The 19,968-nt window shown below is 37.7% G+C and overlaps 1 protein-coding gene across 9 annotated transcripts in view; it reads left to right on the top strand.

The window, feature by feature from the left end:
• The first annotated feature begins 600 nt into the window (after positions 1-600).
• LOC5569142 (ras-interacting protein RIP3) overlaps positions 601-19,968 on the top strand; it is a 52,265-nt gene continuing 32,897 nt past the window's right edge. For 3 of the 9 annotated variants that reach the window (XM_021848503.1, XM_021848501.1, XM_021848497.1), the window contains exons 1-2: positions 601-1,123; positions 14,277-18,011. In XM_021848503.1, the coding sequence (XP_021704195.1) occupies positions 14,456-18,011 (3,556 nt within the window). In that variant the 5' untranslated portion in view covers positions 601-1,123; positions 14,277-14,455. Of the gene's footprint in view, positions 1,140-14,276; positions 18,012-19,968 lie in introns of all 9 variants that reach the window. The other 6 variants (XM_021848506.1, XM_021848502.1, XM_021848505.1 and 3 more) reach the window with 6 other exon arrangements.

Genomic DNA, 19,968 nt, shown 5'->3' with positions numbered 1-19,968 from the left:
ATCTCAGGTAATAACAGAACACTAAGCTGAGAAGCAGGCTTTGTTCCCAGTAGGGACGTTACACCAGAAATAAGAAAGAAGAAGCAATAAACTCAATGAGACTTTGCACTGTTTTGATTTTGTATGGGATATTGACGTTTACTGTCCTTGTTGTTTACTAATTTTATGGAAGTGTGAAGACGATGAAAATGTGAAGAGCCCTATAGGCATTTTCATGTGACAGCTCCATGTATGCATTTACATTTACATCAACGAAGGACCGGTGCGTATTCGGGACTGTCATAGAAAAACTGCCTAAATGCTTCAAAATCAGCTGATTTGAAACGTCTCGTGAAAAGGCTAATAGAAATTATTGGACAAAGCCATTTTTTTTAGCATAATTGTTCAAAACCCGATGAGCCAATTTTGAGGTATCTGCTTTCATATGACTCCCTCAATCAACTGTCATATTGAATGTCCATCTCAACATGTGCTGCTCTCTTCGGCCACCAGAGGTAGTGCCAGTTGCTGCCATACTAAACGCAAGAAAACTATCGCCAGCCACACCATTTCAAGCAAGTAAGCGTTGAGGCGCTGAATGTGTGAATGTGACCAGCAAGAAAGGGACACAAGAGAGAAATGGAAAAATCGCGGCGGACATTTTGAAGGCAAAAGTAAGTTTGAAGGAAATTTAAGTACGCTCGAAGGCAAGTCAATATACGCCAAAACCGGACTAACTAATTGAAAATCGATGCCGGAAAGTGCGAGGATCATGTGGTGCATGTTATTCCATTCCGAAGTGCAGTATTTAAGATGAAAAGTTGAAAGTAAAAAATCTCCAGAGGGTGCCCGTCGCGGATTTCAGTCGACGACGCAGAGGATTTTTTTCTCATCTCTTCTCCACTCGCGCCCTACTCCATTGTATGTGTATTGTGTGTAGCAAGGCATTCTTTGACCAACTCAATCAATCAAATCGTGAAGAAGGAAAAGACTTTTTGAGGACGGTGAAACGTGAAAAAGTACATTGTGTGACTCAATTGTGCGACGGAAAGGCGGAGGAGTAAAATTGGATACGTTGCCGATGGCTCGTAACGCTTGAACAACCGATTTTCTGCGATCCAGTACAGACATTACCCGTGAAAAGGTGATTATTTTCAAATGTGAGGCAATTAATCAAATTACACATAAAAAGTAAGCTCACGTTCAAATCGGAGCTGCCAAAATGCGAGGGATGATGCATCTACAAATACAAAATAGCCATAGTTCTTTCTCTTTCGTTGCGATAGGAGGTTTCCATTCCCGTCTTTTCAAGTGGCTCCTTTGATGGACAAGCTGCGCCATCTGTGTGGTTGTGCGTTGTACGTGTGCGCGCGAGAATGATGAGTGAGTGAGAAGCATTTTGCGTGATAGCAGAGCGACCCCATCATCTCGCGGCTTGCGTTTTTTTTGCGCTTTGATTTGTGAACGTGAGCCACGCGGAAAGAGGAAAGGAACACCAACGAGTGCGAGAAAAGAGAAACAACAACAACAACGGGGGAAAGAAAAAACGGCATTATTATTGGGAATGGGGACGCTTTGTGGAAAGAATAAAGGATGACAAAAATGTATGCTCTTATGTGGAGTTGTTTTATGCCAATGCTAACATGTATGAAAGCACGTACGGTTTATGTCGTAGTACGGTCGCAAATTACCAATGAGACCACTGGCTAGGGCGGTTGTATGTGTGTGTGTAGGTGCTCAAAACTGCGTAAGGTATTGTTTGGGCTGAGAATGCAATGAATTCCCTCCACAGATCAATAGCGGCAGGAAAGAAAGTGCCGAAGGTACACTTGGAGATAACAAGTGTGCAACGAGACGGGACCTGTCTTTACTCGCGTCTCGTTTTATGCATATGGCTGACTGTAGACAAATTCAGTCGCTGGAAATAGTAGACTTTCGGTGGGATATAAATTAGCGGTCTAATTTACCAGAATGACGGCCGTTGTACGTTGTTTAATAAACAAATGATGAAATGATGAAAGGAATAATGCAATTCATGTTTCATACTTTAGTTATCGATCCATGAAAAGATATAATAAAATAAAGGCTTGATTTATGTGAAGCGCTTCTGTGTTGTTGTTTTTACAACTATAGGGATTGAACAATATGTGATTCTCAATCCCATCAGGTTTATACATTTAGTAATAAAAATGTAATAATTATAATCATGTACATTGTATATATCGATCCGTTCAGGTATGTAGATTGAACAATGAGTAATTTACATTTACATTAGGTTTATAAACTTTGTAATAAAAATGTTATAATTAAAACCATGTAAATTGCGTGTATTGATACATTTCAATATTGAAAATAAATATTTATAACTAGTTAAACGTGAAACCGTTTGTGAAACTCAACATTCACAAAAACATTATAATGAAGATAATTGCCCTTCATCAATCATCAATGCTAGGATAAGTCAAAGTTTTAATCGTTTAAATTAATATGTGCTAAAATTGAAAAAAGGTCAACGGTAAACCATGAAAACAATTAGATAAAAATAAATTGAGGGACCAAAACGCAAAGGAATGTGACATTTTGGTCCGACATGAGTTAAGAATAATAAAACAATTCTACTGTTTTCAATGTAAAGTGGACAATGGAAAATTACGACAAATGACAAGAACAATTCTTGGCTCTGTTGCGGTTTCATACATGTGGCAATATATTTCACACAAATTCAGCGCAAACATCCTTTGAATGAGTAGCAATAGTAGCTTTGACTCTCTGATATTCAGCCTCGTCTTCATACGGGGTGCACTTTGAGATTAATATTTTTAAACTAGCCCAGCAAACTTTGCATAGCCACCCAGTAGGCCGATTATGAGTCTTATTTTCACTCTGTTTGTTCATAATTTCCCGGTGATTTTTTACACTGAGGCAAAAATACTTAGATTTTCCATAAATCATGACTTATGAATAAGCCAAATTATGGTTTCATTGAACGCTTAACCATTTCGATATTGGGATCATAAGTTTCATAAGTGACAGCTTTGAATAATTTAAGAACCACTACTTGAAATAATTTTCATAACAATCGCTAAAAGAACTGCTCCGCTTTCGATGTTGGGTACAAGTTAATCGTAAGCAGATCACATGTTATCAAAACATGTCAATTTTTGAGCATGCCTGAAATGAAAGGCAAACATTATACACAATTGATTATTTTACTTAACCAATTATCATTGCGTTTATTGTCATTGATTGACTTATGAAATTTAGTAATGAAACTCTTTACCAAAATCATAAGTGAAACTTAAAAATTCCAACAATAAATGTTGTGGCGCCAAATCATAATTATTCCTTAAGAAATTATTAAGTTTTTTTGCCTCAGTGTAACACTATTTCTACCCACGTACTCGTCGGAATCCTTCAAATTGGTTGACCCGTTGTCAAGCCACTTCGTGACGTACAAACATCATTCCATTTTTATTTATTCAAAATTTTTGTAGATCGGAAATCAAAAATGATTTTATGTTTGCTAATAGATAGGACCATAGCATGCATATCAGGAAAGTATAAAAGCAACTTCCGTAACTTTTCTGTATTTTCAAAAATGTTCGGAAAATTAAATTATTTGGTAATTGGTACATGCCCGAGTCTTGTTTAATGTGTACATTTTTTATTTTTCTTCCAGCAATATATGAAGTGCCCAATGGCATTAAATTAACTTCAAGACTGGTTTTGCGTTCGTTACACAGAAAATATCGCTTCAGAACAAAATGACTATTTTCCAAATTTTTAAAGCGTCGTAAAAACTAAAAATTTAGAAAACTCATAAACCTAGATCGGTTTTGGATAAGAAACAAAGTTATTTAGAAGATTGTTTTTTTTTTTATAAACAGATTATCTAGATCTAGATATCGAGCTAGATACCAATATGACGCTTCAAATAAAACAAACAAAGATGTTTATTTCTATTGTTTGAATCTAGAATTCAAATTAAAAAAATCATTTTCACAAGCAACAAGTTGAATTTATTCCAGAATAATTCTTTAAATTTAATTAATTTCGCGATATTTCGAGCCAAATTTCGCATACAATGAAATTGTGAAATTGCGAATTTTTATTGTTCTTTATAAAAGCTATCAGTTACATACTCAGACGCTTGTGAGTTGCAGTAAGTTAAATAATCATTTTTCTGATGGAAGTCAGCGTGAAAATTGTAATTCAAATTCAAACTTCCATTTCATTCAACAAAACAAAAATAAAATCTTATTAGATTAGGGTGGCTGATCCAGTGGTAGTGTGTGTCCCCATAATAGTGGTAGTGCGGTTTTAAGCGTATTATAGGCAATTTACATTTTTATGTGTATTTTTCTAACATGGCCCTTGTTAAAATAATATGAATTTGTATAAAAAAAATCTTGGATATCAGTAAGGAAATAGTAGAAAACAATTAGAAACCTTAAATTTTTTGCTGCTTTGCACCAGTAATAGTGGGTTGTTTCTATAATAGTGAGTCTCAATTATAGGAACTATTATAGGAACACAAGTTAGCAAATACCACTATTACTGAAACATGTTCCAATAATGGAGGAAATTATTTTTTTATAATATGCAATGATCTTATGATTCAAAGATTATTTTTTTACGTGAAATAGAATAGAATACCTTTCAAATGACGTATTCAGATATGAAAAACGACCTTGCGTTACTTTTTGGCGATTTTTTATTCCTCAGCCACTCTGATACAGACGCCCTATTTACCTACGGACGTTTCTAGTCCATCATAAGGATGCTATGAAATGTATTAGTTTTTGCATAAATGTTTGAAAAACATCAATAGGGTCCTAAGGCCCTGTTCCAATTTTAGTGCCAAACGCATAAGTTTAGGTCAAAAACATATGTTTACTCAATTTTCTAATGGTTTCCGATGGTTTAAGCCCAAAAAACATTTTTTAAGTTTATTCAAAATTTTGTCACACCCCTTGGTTTAAACTCAAATTTTGGGTGTATTTTGTTTTCCGTGTCACTTCCGAAATGTCAGAAAAGAACAACCCCGGTGTTAAAAAGTTGAACCCCTGTGGTATTTTTGTCGACTAAGCGAACGTCAAACATGATCTCAAGTGTCAAGGTTCATTTATGGATCCAATTTTTAAATTAAAGTTTTAATATGATTTATCCGATATTTGAGCGGGAAAAAATGCTAAAGTAGTTGCAGTAACATGCTCTTTCGTAATATTAAATGAAAACAAGATTTTATTAAACATTTTAGCACATGTTCTGTCAAACACACAAGGTGGCGGTCTTTATAATTGCCATAACCGTTTTGCTAATTTTAATTATTCATTCATTCGATTTTGTTCGAAACACACTTATTATTATTCAAAAAAAAGATTAATTTATGTTGAATTCAATGTCGAAACATGAGAATCCATCATTATGTATCCAGAACTATGATTTTCTACAAGTAATTTTAACGGTTCCGGATCAATTGGCTGAATGCCATTTAGCCAAATGCCGTTTGGCCGAACACCATGTGGCCAATTTGGCCGAATGCCGTTTAGCCGAAATTAAAAACAATAGTGAACTACAGTTAGCATGCATTTGTAAAGTATTTAAAGGAACTTATTCAGAAGGATAAATGACCATTGACATAAAAATAATTAGCTCTCAAGAATCTGTCAGTGCTAAAAGAAGAACATCCTAAATGTAAGCAATTGTTCACTTCTCTGCTAGCGCTGATAGCTGTCTTGTAGGTTTAAATAATAAGTTTTCGCAGTTTGTACTCAGTTTGCCTTCTTCTTTTCACAACGGAGCAACAGCTTCTTTGACGTAAGTGTTCACTGCGTCGTTCGGTATACCGCTATACGCAAGCATCGGTGCAGAGTATAGTTCACAAGTTGCAATCTTTATCTTGGAGGAGAATGACACCTTACTCAAGTTTACCCTTGTGTTGAAAAATATGTTTCGAATAAGACTCTTTATGAAAGTATTATAAGCCTTAATTCCAATAACTATGAAAAATTTCTCTGGAAAGAATAGCCTATGCTCAAAAGAAGGAAAAATCTCTTATGAAAATTTTAGCAAGTGTAATGCATCAGTATAACTACAAAGAAATTCCGATGTTTTAAAGAAGGTAAAATTTCCTATCAAATCATATGCTAAATTATTGTCGATAGTTATGAAACCAGTATAACTAGCCTATGTTGAAAAGAAGGAAAAAATTATGATGAAATAATTAAAAACACTTGTAACCCTAGCTAACCGTTGGTAACCCAGAGACGAATCAACCATCAGCTTGGAGTCTTGACGCGAGTTGTGGAGTTCACAACTTCGTCCTGAATTAACGGGTCGATTTTATCATTCTCTTGGAGAACTTATTTAGCGACAAATCTGACGTCTTGCCACAATAGCCACTGAATAGCTTCACTTTGCCGCAACGTTGGCCCTAAGCTACAGTTTGGATTCCAATTTTGAAATTGTATTGAGAATAAAAAATCCCTAACTTTGCCAGGGATGCGACATACAACAGTGCAATTCTCATTTTAGCTTTATGATTTAAGGAAAGCTAAAAATATCAAGTATTACTGTAGTGCCTTGGTAATAGAGAGAGGGGACTCATTTCGCCATTGCGACGTCCATTAACTAGAACGTACATAAGCATTCAAGATATTTCGGCATTTTCGACTAAACACATATTGTCAAAAATGCCCAGATCGGTGTAACTCGCAAGAACCGCCAACCAAATAATGAAGGGTGAATATCAGATGACCCAACATGGATCATTCTTGAAAAGGGATATCCGGGGAATTTACATTCGGGTCATTGAAGTTTGCGCAAACGACATTTGGTAAATTGACACTCGGCGAAAAGTAACACAACCAATCGTATTGAAAATTCTTATCATTGCTTATTTATTAACATTTGGACACTTGGAGAACCGATGGTCGAATGTTAAAAGTAAAGCTACATAGTTGTGACCATATTTAGCCAGTTCAGCCAAAACGATTTTCAGAGATAAGTTTAAAGAACAGCTTGTTTTTGTCATCTATGAAATTCAAAAAAGATGGTGTATATTGACATGATTAAGTATGAAGATATCTTAGAATCCTCTTTGATGCTTATGTATTTTATAGGAAGAACCTCATCTGTCTATTATCTTTGGTGGTCATCTATCTATTTTTCAATCTATCAATAAGTAAAAATGGAGTGGTGTTTGTATGTCACGAAATGGCTTAAGAACGGATGAACGGTTTGGGGTATGTTTTTATAGTTACACTCCACACTCTAAACACTAGTTTCAAATATTTTTAAGTCCTGATATTTTTTCAGTCAAATATGTTACTGACCTGTAAGGACGGTAATGAAAAAAATCGACATTGCACATTGGTCCCAAAGCCATATCTAGGAAGACAAAAATGATTGCGCCTAAACCGTCAATTTTAGATATATGGTGTCTTCGGCAAAGTTTCTCCATATTTTTCAGACATTTTTTTCAGAGATGTGAAATTAGGGTGGCCCACATGGTTTACGAGATCAGCACATAAACTTTTTTGCTGACGCATTTAGGACTACACAATGTTCTACAATGTTTTAGAACAATCGATTTGGAGCAACTTTGCCGAAGAACCCAAATTTCTATCTAAATTTATCTATTTTTTTTAACAAAAAAGTTAGGGTGGCACTGAAAAATCGGTTTTTTTCTTGATAACTTTTTTTACGATAATTTCTCGCAAAAACTTTGTTCCGAGCACTTTTAGAACTTTTGATTGCGCAACTTTTTGCCGAAGAAACTTTTGTTCTATCTCTTATGGTTACAGAGTTATCAGAAATTTTCTTCGAAAAAATTATTGTTTTAAAATGCGGATATCTCTGAAAGGCGCAAACGGATTTTCAATCTTTTGTCATTATTAGAAAGATTATCTTTTGCTCTGTTTATGGTGAAAAAACTGTAAGGACGTTTTTTGTTTGAAACGATTGACAAAATTTTGAAAATAATATGTTTTTTAACCGAAAATTGTCCATAACATGCAAAATATTCGAGATAGCTCTTTGGTGCCTTCAGCAAAAATGGGCAAAATTGAAAGTTCTGAAAGTGATTCATACAAAGTATTCATAAAAAATCAACGGTTTAAGATATATTCACCATAAACCGTATTTTATATGATAAAGAAAGCGAAAAAAGAGATATTTGCTGGAACAACCGGAATAACTGTATGTAAAATCATTTAAAATTGAAAATATATGTAATGAAATAAGATCGATCGCAGTAAGCGAAATCTTAGGAGTTAGGGAAAGTTAGTTGCTGAAGCAGTTTTAGGGGGGCAGGATCCGTCATTGATTTCAGAATTTTCAAAAGCAGTTTTTTCGTTCAAAATCAAGAAAATTTATAGGAAAATGTGTTCATTGTATTCTATTCTCCAATCGGAACACAGTGAACACATTTTCATCGAATATTTTTTGTTTTCGAACAGAAAAACTGCTTTTGAAGTGTCAATGATGACGATGACGGCGCGTTGAACGTTAACAGTGATCCAAGGAACATAAATCCATAAACGAAGTCTTGTTATTTCTCGCGACATAATGTTTGTCCCGCTAACCTATGCCGTGGTTGGTTATAAGTTGCTACCGCTTCAGCTTACTAAGCAGAAGGTCATGCGTTCAATACCGGTCCCGTTCATTATATTATCAACACTAAAGGATAACAAAACGTATACTTTGAAGAATTCCTTCAAATTACCAAAACCTTACTTCTCGTGATATCCTCCCATAGAAATATAGAAGTATCTGTAATTGTTCTATCTGGGCATTCAACTTATCCCATTCAATTCAATCAAATCCAATAAATCTGCCACATCGAATTAGTCAGGGCAGCATTCGCCTGTTGAAGAATGTATGAATCTTGAATTTGAAACAGATATAAATCCTAATTACTTGTCTAAGGTAACGAACCAGAAGGTGGGTCTTGATCACTCGAAAACTGCTTCAGCAAATAATTTTCCTTTTTTCAACTCCTCAGATTCCGCTTACTATGATCGATATCAATACATGATAATTCAATTTTAAATGACTTTACATACAGTTATTTCGATTGTTCTAGCAAATATCTCTTTGTTCGCTTTCTTCAGCATATAAAATTCAGTTTATGGTGAATATATCTTAAAGCGTTGATTTTTTATGAATATTTTGTATGAAGCACTTTCAGAACTTTCAATTTTGCACATTTTTGCTGAATGTACCAAAGAGCTGCCTCGAATATTTTTCAAGTTATGGACAATTATCGGTTAAAAAACATATTATTTTCAAAATTTTGTCAATCTTTTCAAACAAAAAACGTCCTCACAGTTTTTTCACCAAGGATAGAGAAAAAGATAATCTTTCTAATGCCGACAAAAGATTGAAAATCCGTTTGCGCTTTTCGGAGATATCGGCATATGAAAACAACAATTTTTTCGAAGAAAATTTCTAATAACTCTGCAACCATAAGAGATAGAACAAAAGTTTCTTCGGCAAAAAGTTGCGCAATCAAAAGTTCTAAAAGTGCTCGGAACAAAGTTTTTGCGAGAAATTATCGTATAAAAAGTTATCAAGAAAAAAAACGATTTTTCAGTGCCACCCTAACTTTTTTGTTAAAAAAATCATAACTCGCGAACCATAGGAGATAGAAATTTGGGTTCTTCGGCAAAGTTGCTCCAAATCGGTTGTTCTAAAACATTGTAGAACATTGTGTAGTCCTAAATGCGTCAGCAAAAAAGTTTATGTGCTGATCTCGTAAAAACCATGTGGGCCACCCTAATTTCACATCTCTGAAAAATATGGAGAAACTTTGCCGAAGACACCATATATCTAAAATTGACGGTTTAGGCACAATCATTTTTGTCTTCCTAGATATGGCTTTGGGACCAATGTGCATTGTAGAGACATAATTTTCCGGTAAATGGTCTTTCCGGTTAATGGTTTTCTGGTGAATGGTCTTTCCCCTCATAGACATATGTTTTTTTTCTTTATTAAAGATATTTTTAACCCGAGGTTAGTTCATCTCAGGACCAACGGCTTTAGTTTCGAAGGAAGTCGGAAAGAAGTCGTCACTATAACTTTTTTTTTTAAAGTCGTAAGTGGATGTGATTCGATCCCAGCTCCTCGGCGTGAGAGCGGTGTGTTTTCTAACCACTACACCAGGTCTGTCCCCCACATATAATGGTGTTTATCATGTTTGTGTTAAGTAAAACACTTTCGTAGGTAATACGATTTTTTCTCATAAATTGCATATAATCTAATCCAGGTTCATTATTAACATTCTCCAATTCAAGTTCCTGCCGCAATGATGTCAAACAGTATGTTGGTTGTGGATTGTGGATAAAGTTTTTTTTTTTGTACCATCCTCTGGATTGTCGTTTTATCGAGTTTTTGTATTCAAATACCTTCCCGGGGTAAAAAGGGATGGCGGCAACGCTAATTCTGGCTACTTCGGGGGGTCACGCGTTGTGTAAGGCTTATCCAGCTATGTCTGACCTCCTTCCCCGTTGAAGCGTAACATATTTTGTGCATGATCCCTAAATAATGATGATAAATCTTCGAGCAGTTTCGAATTTAGTACTATACCATTTATTTCAGTGTCGTGTACTGGACTCGACTTTTTTATTCCCTAAAGCAACTTTTTCTTCCTTTCCTTCAATATTTTCCACTTTTTGAAGGTTACGGGGTGACATAAAAGAAAATTAATAATAATATCAGGCCAAATAAAATGGTTAAAAATTTCGACAGTTTATTCAGAACAAATGTTTTGAAAAATGGGCATTTTATTCCCGCAAACTTGATTACAGTTTTGCATCGTTATTTATCCCACCAAACATTTTTGCTGAATAAGAGCTGAACAAAACACTCTTAACACTTCAGTCGTCGCGCTGTTGTATTTTGTACAACACTGTTGAAAAAACCTCGCTTTTCGTTCACAACACCAGCGTAGTGGTTTTGACGGTGGGAAATCGCGCGACGACTGGAAGGTTAAGCATATTTCAATTAAACAAACTGTTGTTCTGCCACTAATGTTATTTGGGATAATAAATCTTCGAGCTGTTTAGTAGAATACCTATAAGTATATGAAAAAAAACGAATTTACTATACCATTTTTTTTTATTTATTAATATAATTTGTAGCTATAAGTTTATATCAAACTGTTATCAGCTACTCTAATAGTGATTCTACTTATTCAGTTGGCTGTTCGAACTATAAATTACATGTTACACAAATATTGTTTTAAACTACGTTTAACCTTAACCTAAGATTAAGAGATTTCATTTCATTTGGCAGCGAGTTATACATTATAATTCCCTGATAAAAAAGATTTTTCCATCCATATTGGGTCCTAGGACAGTTTACAAAGATCGAATTTTGCTGTCTTGTATTATGTGAGTGTACATCTGATACATTAAACAGTACGACATTTGTTTTTATCAAATTGTTACGGACCTTATAAATATGAATCATCATGTTATATTTGCAGAGTGATCGTATAGACAAAGTAGATTCGCTGTATAGCTCGACTGAAGGAAAGCGTATAGGTAGATTTCGTATAATTTTAACTACTTTGTTCTGAATTATTTCTAGGGGTTTCAAATATATACTAGCTGCACATCCCCACAAGCAGCTCATGTATGTAAAGTGAGGCAAGATAAATGAATTATACAGCTTCCAACATGTATCCATTGAGATGAATTTCCTAGCTTTTCTCATGGCAAAAACATAAGGGGTAACTTTTTTGATTACTTTTTCAATATGAGCCTTCCACGACAATTTAGTATCTAATATTAGACCAAGAAAACTAGATGTATCAGTCTTTTTAAGCAAAATGGAGTCTACTTGTATATCAACTGATAAATTGTTATTCAGTGCTATGTAGGAGGACTTTTCAACGTTTAGCTTTAAACCGTTTTCTGATAACCACCTCAACAACAGATTCATATCATGTTGAATATCAAATTCCAATTCTTCTGTTGTACTAGCTTCGTATACAAGGCAGGCGTTGTCTGCATATAGCTGTAAGCGTCCTCTTAAGGGTAAATTCCACATATCGTTCACATATATTATAAACAAAAGGGGTCCTAGTATTGACCCTTGTGGAATACCTGACTTTACAATTCCTGGGGCGCTATAACAATTATTGACGAAAGTGTATTGCAGTCGGTTATCCAAATACGATCTAAGAAGCTTGACAGCGTGTTCTGAAAATCCATACTTTTGAACTTTGCCTAATAGTCTTGTGTGTGAGATACAATCAAACGCTTTGCGTAAATCTAAAAATACACAAATAACTTGTAAACCTCTGTCTTTGGCACGATATATGTAATTCATCATATCAGCGGACGCCGCCACTGTATTTCACTTTTTTCGGAATCCATATTGATTTCTATTTATAATATTATTATTAAGCAGATACGACCTCATTTGGTTTTCTAGAACTGATTCAAAAACCTTAGATGTGGCTGGAAGTATTGATATTGGGCGAAAACATGTTTTTAAGGTACAATCACCAGATTTGAACAATGGGATCACTTTCGACATCTTCAACTTATCTGGAAAACTACCTGTTGCAATTACATCATTGATCAAATCAGTTAATTTAGGTGTTATAAAACTTTTTGTACGATTCAGAAACTTAACGGATATTCCATCTTTACCTACTGCCGCAGTGCGGTTTAATTTTATTATCGTTTGTTCAACTTCTCTTCCTGTTACTTGTAAAAAATCGAATAATTCCGGATTATCATTCTGCTCGAGATTCGCATTCGTATTTGACGTATTTTGAGAGCCTATACTAAGAAAATATTCATTGAATATTTGTGCATTTTCGTTTGAACACAATATTTTCTTTCCATTTTCTACTAAATTGATCTGCTTATCTTGCTTAGTACTTGGTCTATTGAAAACTACTTCATTTATCGTGGCCCACATCTTTTTTGGATCACCAACACAATTTTCAAATTTTTTGATTTTGCTAATTTTGTTTTATTTCTAATGGAATTTCTAAGTAACAGATAGTTTCTCTTCAATGCATCATTATTTGGATTCGCTTTCGAAAGTTTGAATAATTTGTTTTTCTTTCTTATTTCTGCGTATAAATTTCTATCAATGTAAGGTTGCAATGGTTTTCTGTCATCAACTACTGTGTATATGGATCTGTTCGTGTTTATCTTATGATTGCAGAGGCTTTCAAATTCATCGTAATTTTGAACTTCATCTAATTCAGCCCTAAAATTTTCATGTAATATGTTTTCATAATGAATTACATGTTTCTCATATATCCTTCTTTTAGATTGTATATTATGTTGTATTGAAAATACCAACGTTTTGTGATCGGAAATATGGGCTTCGGTGTCATTGATTACCAGAACCATTTTTCGATCCAGAATATCCGTAATTACATGATCAATGATCGTTGATATGGTATTCGATGTTCTAGTGGCATGTGTACTATTTATTTTGTTCAATACAACAAAACCGTTTGCATTTAGGCTACATATGTAATTATTCACAATAGGGTTACTATCATCTAACAGATTAATGTTCATATCTCCCATTACACCATTCTTTTGAAATTACTAAGAGTCTCTTCAAACTTTTGAAGGAAATAATCTACATTCCTCCCCGGAGTATATACACCAAAAACTTTCAAATTATATTCCATCAATTCAATTATCAGAAAATTGTTCATATCATCTACTAGTTCGCATATCTCGCGATGTTTGAATGACGAAAGAATGAACATTGAAACTCCACCGCCTCTAGTTGGTCTACATGAGTGGTACACATCGTAGTTAATCATATTACAAATTTCGTTCTGATAAAGCCACGTTTCACTAAACACTACTACATGCACGTGTCGCAACTGATCGATCAGTTGAACCAAGTCACTCATTTTGCCTCGGCAGCTCCTCGTGTTGAGATGAAGAGACCGATACCGAATTTGAACGATGTTCGATGTCCATACTCGTCAAATGGTCACTCAGGTGCTCCATCACGAAATCGATATTGGTATGTTTGTAGAGGTGGAGCTACGGAGGTTTAATTCCAATTCGACTTCGAGTCGAGTCTAGTACACTGAAGTTGAGGTCGAAATACGCGTATCTGTCAAAGGTTACAAACTCTAGTGGAATTAAATGGTTTAGTACTAAATTCGGTTTTTTCATCTACTTAGTTATTTGGGATGTTCATCTAATTTGATGAATACTGTTTCAGTACAACGTAAAACCAAAAGGACTATAAGAAAAAACATATATTTGAACACCTCTCTCTCTCTTCTTTACTTTCAGATACATTTTCGACGGGCTTTGGGTTTCTCATATGAAGAATCCAGCTGTTGCAGAAACAGTTCCCCACAGAGCTAGGACGAATGAAACATCAGAGGCGACAACGTGTCACCTAAGCCAATCAGCGACGAAAACAGCATTATTGTGAGTTTGTTTCAATTTTAAACCCATTTTTGCGTAAGATGGATCCAGCAGGGCCTTGGTCCTACTCGTATAACCGGCAACCGGGCGCAGCTAGTGGTGAGTTCCATCACCACCTAGCGACGGCTGCCGCAGCCGGTAGTATTGGATTAGCTGCCCATAATACAACCGTTGGTGTGCCATCGACTACATCTCAACTGTTGCTACAGGCAGCCCACACAACGTCTCTCGGATCCTCGTCAGGGCCGTTCAATCCGACTGGTTTCCTGTCGCCACCGGGAGTCAGTTACGATGCAGTGTTCACTCCACTGTTCCATCCTGCTGCCAATCCGAAGCCTGCCCATTACAGCTCGACCATCAACCAACATCGCGTGTTGGCTCAAGCACAGGCCCAGGCAGCAGTGAAGCAAGTAAATGAAACCGAAACAATTCGGGACAACTACACTACCCAGCAAACCTTAGCTGCTGCGGCTCAAGTCGCCAACTTTTATGAGCAACAGCAACAACAGCAGCAGCAGCAGCAGCAACAACAGCAAACATCCAATACCAGTGCAGCAAGTAGTGGTTCCACTTCGACCAGTGGTTCCTGGCAAGGCAATCCAAGCCCGTTTGGCATTATGCCGCATGAGAATGTCGTACAGTCAAGTCCCGTAACGTCGGCGTCATCTAAAACCACTACATCTACGTACGAGAACTTCAACGCACATTTCACCAACTTGAACCAACTCAACACACAACTGACGAGCAAATCATCAGCAAGATCAACATCGCCAGCCGTCAACAGTGGCAACAGTAGTGCAAGTGCAGCCAAATCGGGTACTAACTACTTTGCATCGTCCAACACCAGCAGCAACCAGCAGCAGTACGGTGGAGTGAACGAATCTCTATCAAATTATTCCACCCAACAGCAGCAAGGAAGTAAGCAACAAATGGATTACGGCGGTACTAGTAAGTCATTGTCGTCCAACTCCAGTTCAGGCAGTAGTTCGTCTTCGCTTCAGCAGGCCACTTCATCCTCTTGTATTGTTATCACCCCAGTGTCCAGTTCCATAAATTCCTCATCTTCCCTAGCATCTCCCCCGGCGAAGGATCAAAAGTATCAATCTCGCATCATACCATCCCAAACACCTCTCGTAAATTCCTCCATCGTCTATGCGGCTCGTAATCATAACGCTCATCATGCAGCTGCAGCGGTCACCAGTCTGACTGATCCAAAAACCCGGCTATTATCGGCAGGTTTGCAAACGCAGCAACAACAGCAACATCAGATCCAACAGCAACAACTTCAACATAATGCACACTATTTGCTGCAGATGAACAGCTTTTTAGTACCTCCATCGGCTGCATCGCCTCCAACGGCACTCAACAGTAACAAAATTGTACAAAAACCCTCTATCCAATCGAAAGCCATCGGTGGCGGTGGAGGAGGAGGTGGTGGCCAATCCGCCACGATAAAAACCGATGGCCAACATACTGTAATTAGTCATCAGCCCCAGTCCTCACCTATTAGCTACTCAATCACCGATAGCAATGGACGAGCGAGTTCTTCCTCATCTACGTCATCTGCATCGGTGGCGACATCTGCTAAATTAAATAGTCCCATTAATCGTGTCAATAACAGTAGTAATAATAGTAATATTTCTAGGAATAATAGTAACAGTAGTAGTAATCAGCAGCAGCAATATCAACAAAACAGTGCCTCTAATAATTATAGAACTAATTATAATCAGTTGAGCGTATCTGGTAGCAGCACTGAGTCGGTTGATTATAATCGCATCAACAAGCGTGAATCCCATCAGCTACAGCAACAACAGCAACCGCAACAACAACAGTATTCAAACACTTCACTATCTCGTCATAATATGCCTCCATCGCCAGCAGCTTCCGATTATAGCACCTCTGGGACACTTTCGAGGCGTCCGTCTTCGCCCACTCTTACCCACTCTCAAGCTTCTCCCATTGGACACGTGTCCAGTCCAGCATACCCTATGTACAATAGCCCAATGGGCAACGCGCTGTCCTCTCCGAAACACCACACCACCCAGCATTCGTCGAATATTCCATCAAATGTGACACGGTCACCATCATCGAATCTGTCTCGACAGTCACAATCTCAACCACAAGCACAACAACAGCAGCAACAGACACAGCCTCAACAGCAAGTGGCTTATTCATCCGTAATCACACGTACTCAGCAACCTCAACAACAGCCTGTTCCTCAGCAGCAACAACAACATCAACAACCACAAGTACCACCCATTCAGGTGCCCACGTTGAGCCATTGGAACAATAGAAACGCAAACGAGCGACTACAACAACCGGAAAGAAGTGATCCAATGACAATAGTGAAGAATCTTCAGCAACCGAGTATCATTTCTCCCATACCTGAAAGACAAGTTGCCCCTCCAGCAACTCCTGAAAAGACTGAATCCAAATCGAGGCGGAAAAAGTCCGATACCCCCACGAGAATCGTACCGATGGCTAGTGTGGCAAATGGGGAATTCAATGTAAATACTACAATAACATCTTCGAATGCTGGCAGTTCGTTGGGTTCAAGTAATAGTCTGACAAGTACAAGTGGTGCTGGTAGTGAAGCAAGCTCGAAAGACAACAGTAATACGCTGGACTTTGACCGGTGGAACTTGGCCCCTCCTCCGGCAGGGACCACCAAAATGTTCCCAAACAGTAATTTTATACCTCAACCACCTTCTACGTCTTTTATTCCTCCTCCCCATCCAATCTACTATCCAACTTTCCATGGTCCGATCCCTTTAATACCCAATGAGATTATCAGCAATACTCTCGCAGCAGCTGTCAGCAGTAATCTCGACACTCCAACATATACCACTTTGCTTAGTGCGTCGGACAGCACTGGTCTGGCACCGTCTTCTGGCAATAACAATAATAGTAGTACTAATCGCGGAGGCGAAGACGAACAGCCTTCTCCTAATGTTGACAACAGCAATAAGGTTGTAGTCCCAAATATAGAGGAAGAACTTGGATTTCTTGCAGAAAATTCGAGATCAAATTCGCAACCGCAGCAGCAGCCACAACAACCCACTCAGCCGCCGCAGCAGGGTGCTTCCACCGATGGTGCCGCTGGTAATAATGGAGTTACACCTGCCAAGAAGATCACCGTTCCGCCCAAAGAATCAAAGGGCTTCATGGGAAGTTACCTGAAGTTCTTGCAGGGCGAGCGGGACACATCTCCACCACCGGCTAGTAGAAGCAATCGCAAGACCACGTGGACCCGACCTACTCCTACTACAACAGCAAACAAGAACACAGCTGCTAATAACGCTGCCAACAAACAAACGGCTGCAAATCAACAGCAACCGCAGCAGCAGACGCCGCAACAACAACAGACAACGCAGCAGACAACACAAGCCCAACCGTTGGCACAGAATGTTAGTAATGGTATGCTACACGCTGAACAATACATGTCTAATTTCCATATTCCAAATCTGCAGCAAAAGCAGCCGTCGAACGTACAGCAGCCACAACAGCAACAGCAGTTGCAGCAACAACCAGATCCCCGATACGCTCCCTATACAGCCCCGAAGGATAACAGGAAGCGCAAATACGATGCGGCAGAAGGTAATAACTTAGCGTACGATAGTGCTTCTAGTGAAGGTAGTAGCTATAGCTCACTTCGCAATGACAATACAGCAGTAGCTATGGCGGCAGCGGCAGCCGCAGCAGCTGCCGCTACTGCCGAACTACAGCTACAGATAGAACGCAATCAAAAGAAGATGCAAAGTGCGCAACAACAAATGCAACAGCAACAGCACCACCAACATCAGGTGCAACAACAAATACAGCAGCAATCCTTAGCGAGATCACGTTCGCCTTCCGTCAGTCAACACCAATCATCTTCGGCAAATGCATCTTCTTCATCATCATCCTCCGCCTCTTCTCAGCAGCAACAGCAACAGTTGACGCAACATCAAAGTCAACAGCAAAACCTTATCATGACCCCAACCGCTCAACACCTTCTTACTTCTGCTGCTGCAGCAGCTGCCCTTAACCCTGGTAGTCTCCCAATGACGCATCCTTCCCATCCTCATCACCAACAGTTGCAGCAGCAGATGATTCAGCAATCATACTATCATCATGCCGCTGCCGCTCAACAGCAAGACGAAGGTGCTTTCAGTTTGTTTGATCTTCATCTTCGGCGACAGAGGTGGTAACGCTTTTAAACCCACCCCGGACATCCTCAATCCCACCCTGGTTTTGATTTTGTTTCCATGTCCATTCCACCCCATTATCATTCGAATCGAGTGGATCGTGCCATCAGATTACTATCGTTTCGCAACAACGTCGAGTAACTTGTACAAACCCACACAAATACACCGGAAAAGCTAACCAATACGCTGAAGAGAAAGAATTATTGCTCGTGTTTTATAAGTTGTTCTGTAGTATCCTTTAAAAGGAAGATGAAGATTTTATATTCATAAGAATATTTATTTCGAACGCTGGCCAGGGTGCTACCAGATCGTGTATTTTCTCTTATTTCTAAATGTAAAGTTCGACAAATGTATGTGAATCTTTTTTATGTTAGGCAGAAATCAATACAATAAATTCAGGAAACATCACACTCACAAACGCCATCAGGCTGAATTTGGCACAGGATCCCAACAACTTAAACGTTTAATTTATTTTTATTCCTTCGTTTGAAAACACTTACTGTTGAAAACATGATTACTCATTTCCGCGTGAATAATTATCATGTTTTCTTCGAGATTTCAATCGGAGTATACGATTCACGATTTGAATATTCTCATCAGACAAATTGTGCGAATCGAGAATCTCACGTAAACAATTTGGAACGCTTGTTTATCGAAAGCAAAATCCGCGGTTAGGGAAGAAAGCAAACTCATTTATAGGAACGTCAGAACTCGTATTTCTCGGCGGGTGGTCTCTGTGATATGGAACTCTAGGTTTGAACTTAGATTCGAAATCAAAAAACAAGAATTGATGATTGTGTAGTCTCCGTGCGAAAAGAAAACATCCTGAAGCCTGAACATTTCACACTACTTGTACAGACGCGCAAAGGCACAAAAGGTGAAATGGAATAATTCGAGCTGTTGCAATGCTACTGTTACTGTTAATCAATAGAAAAGCAACTTGCGCTAACAAATATAATTAGTGATGAACGGTAAGGCGTTGCTGAAAGCGAGATGATTCAATATTGTAAATACGTGTATCATACTAAACAAATATCTATATAAATGAACAATTTACTCTCATTCATAAGAAGAATGATGTTAATAGCAGTAGAGGATCATTATTTTTAAATAATTTAACTTTCATTTTTGTTGTCCACTCAGTAATCAAACAAATGATAAAGATGCATAAAACTATTTGTATAATATATAGGGCGGCAGCATACTGACGGTATCATTTCAACAGTGAAGCAAAATTTGTTATTGTACAAATAAAACTGAATATGAATCGCATACAGACACAATGAACGGCATATTGTTATAAGTTAATTTAGAGGTATCACAGTATCCAGGATTTGTGCTGCAGTGTAAAGGAATTCCTTCGTGAG

The sequence above is a fragment of the Aedes aegypti genome, chromosome 3 (assembly GCF_002204515.2).
Source record: "Aedes aegypti strain LVP_AGWG chromosome 3, AaegL5.0 Primary Assembly, whole genome shotgun sequence".
NCBI lineage: Eukaryota > Metazoa > Arthropoda > Insecta > Diptera > Culicidae > Aedes > Aedes aegypti.
Note: the sequence above shows the minus strand (reverse complement) of the source record. Positions and strands in the feature narration are given on the sequence as shown.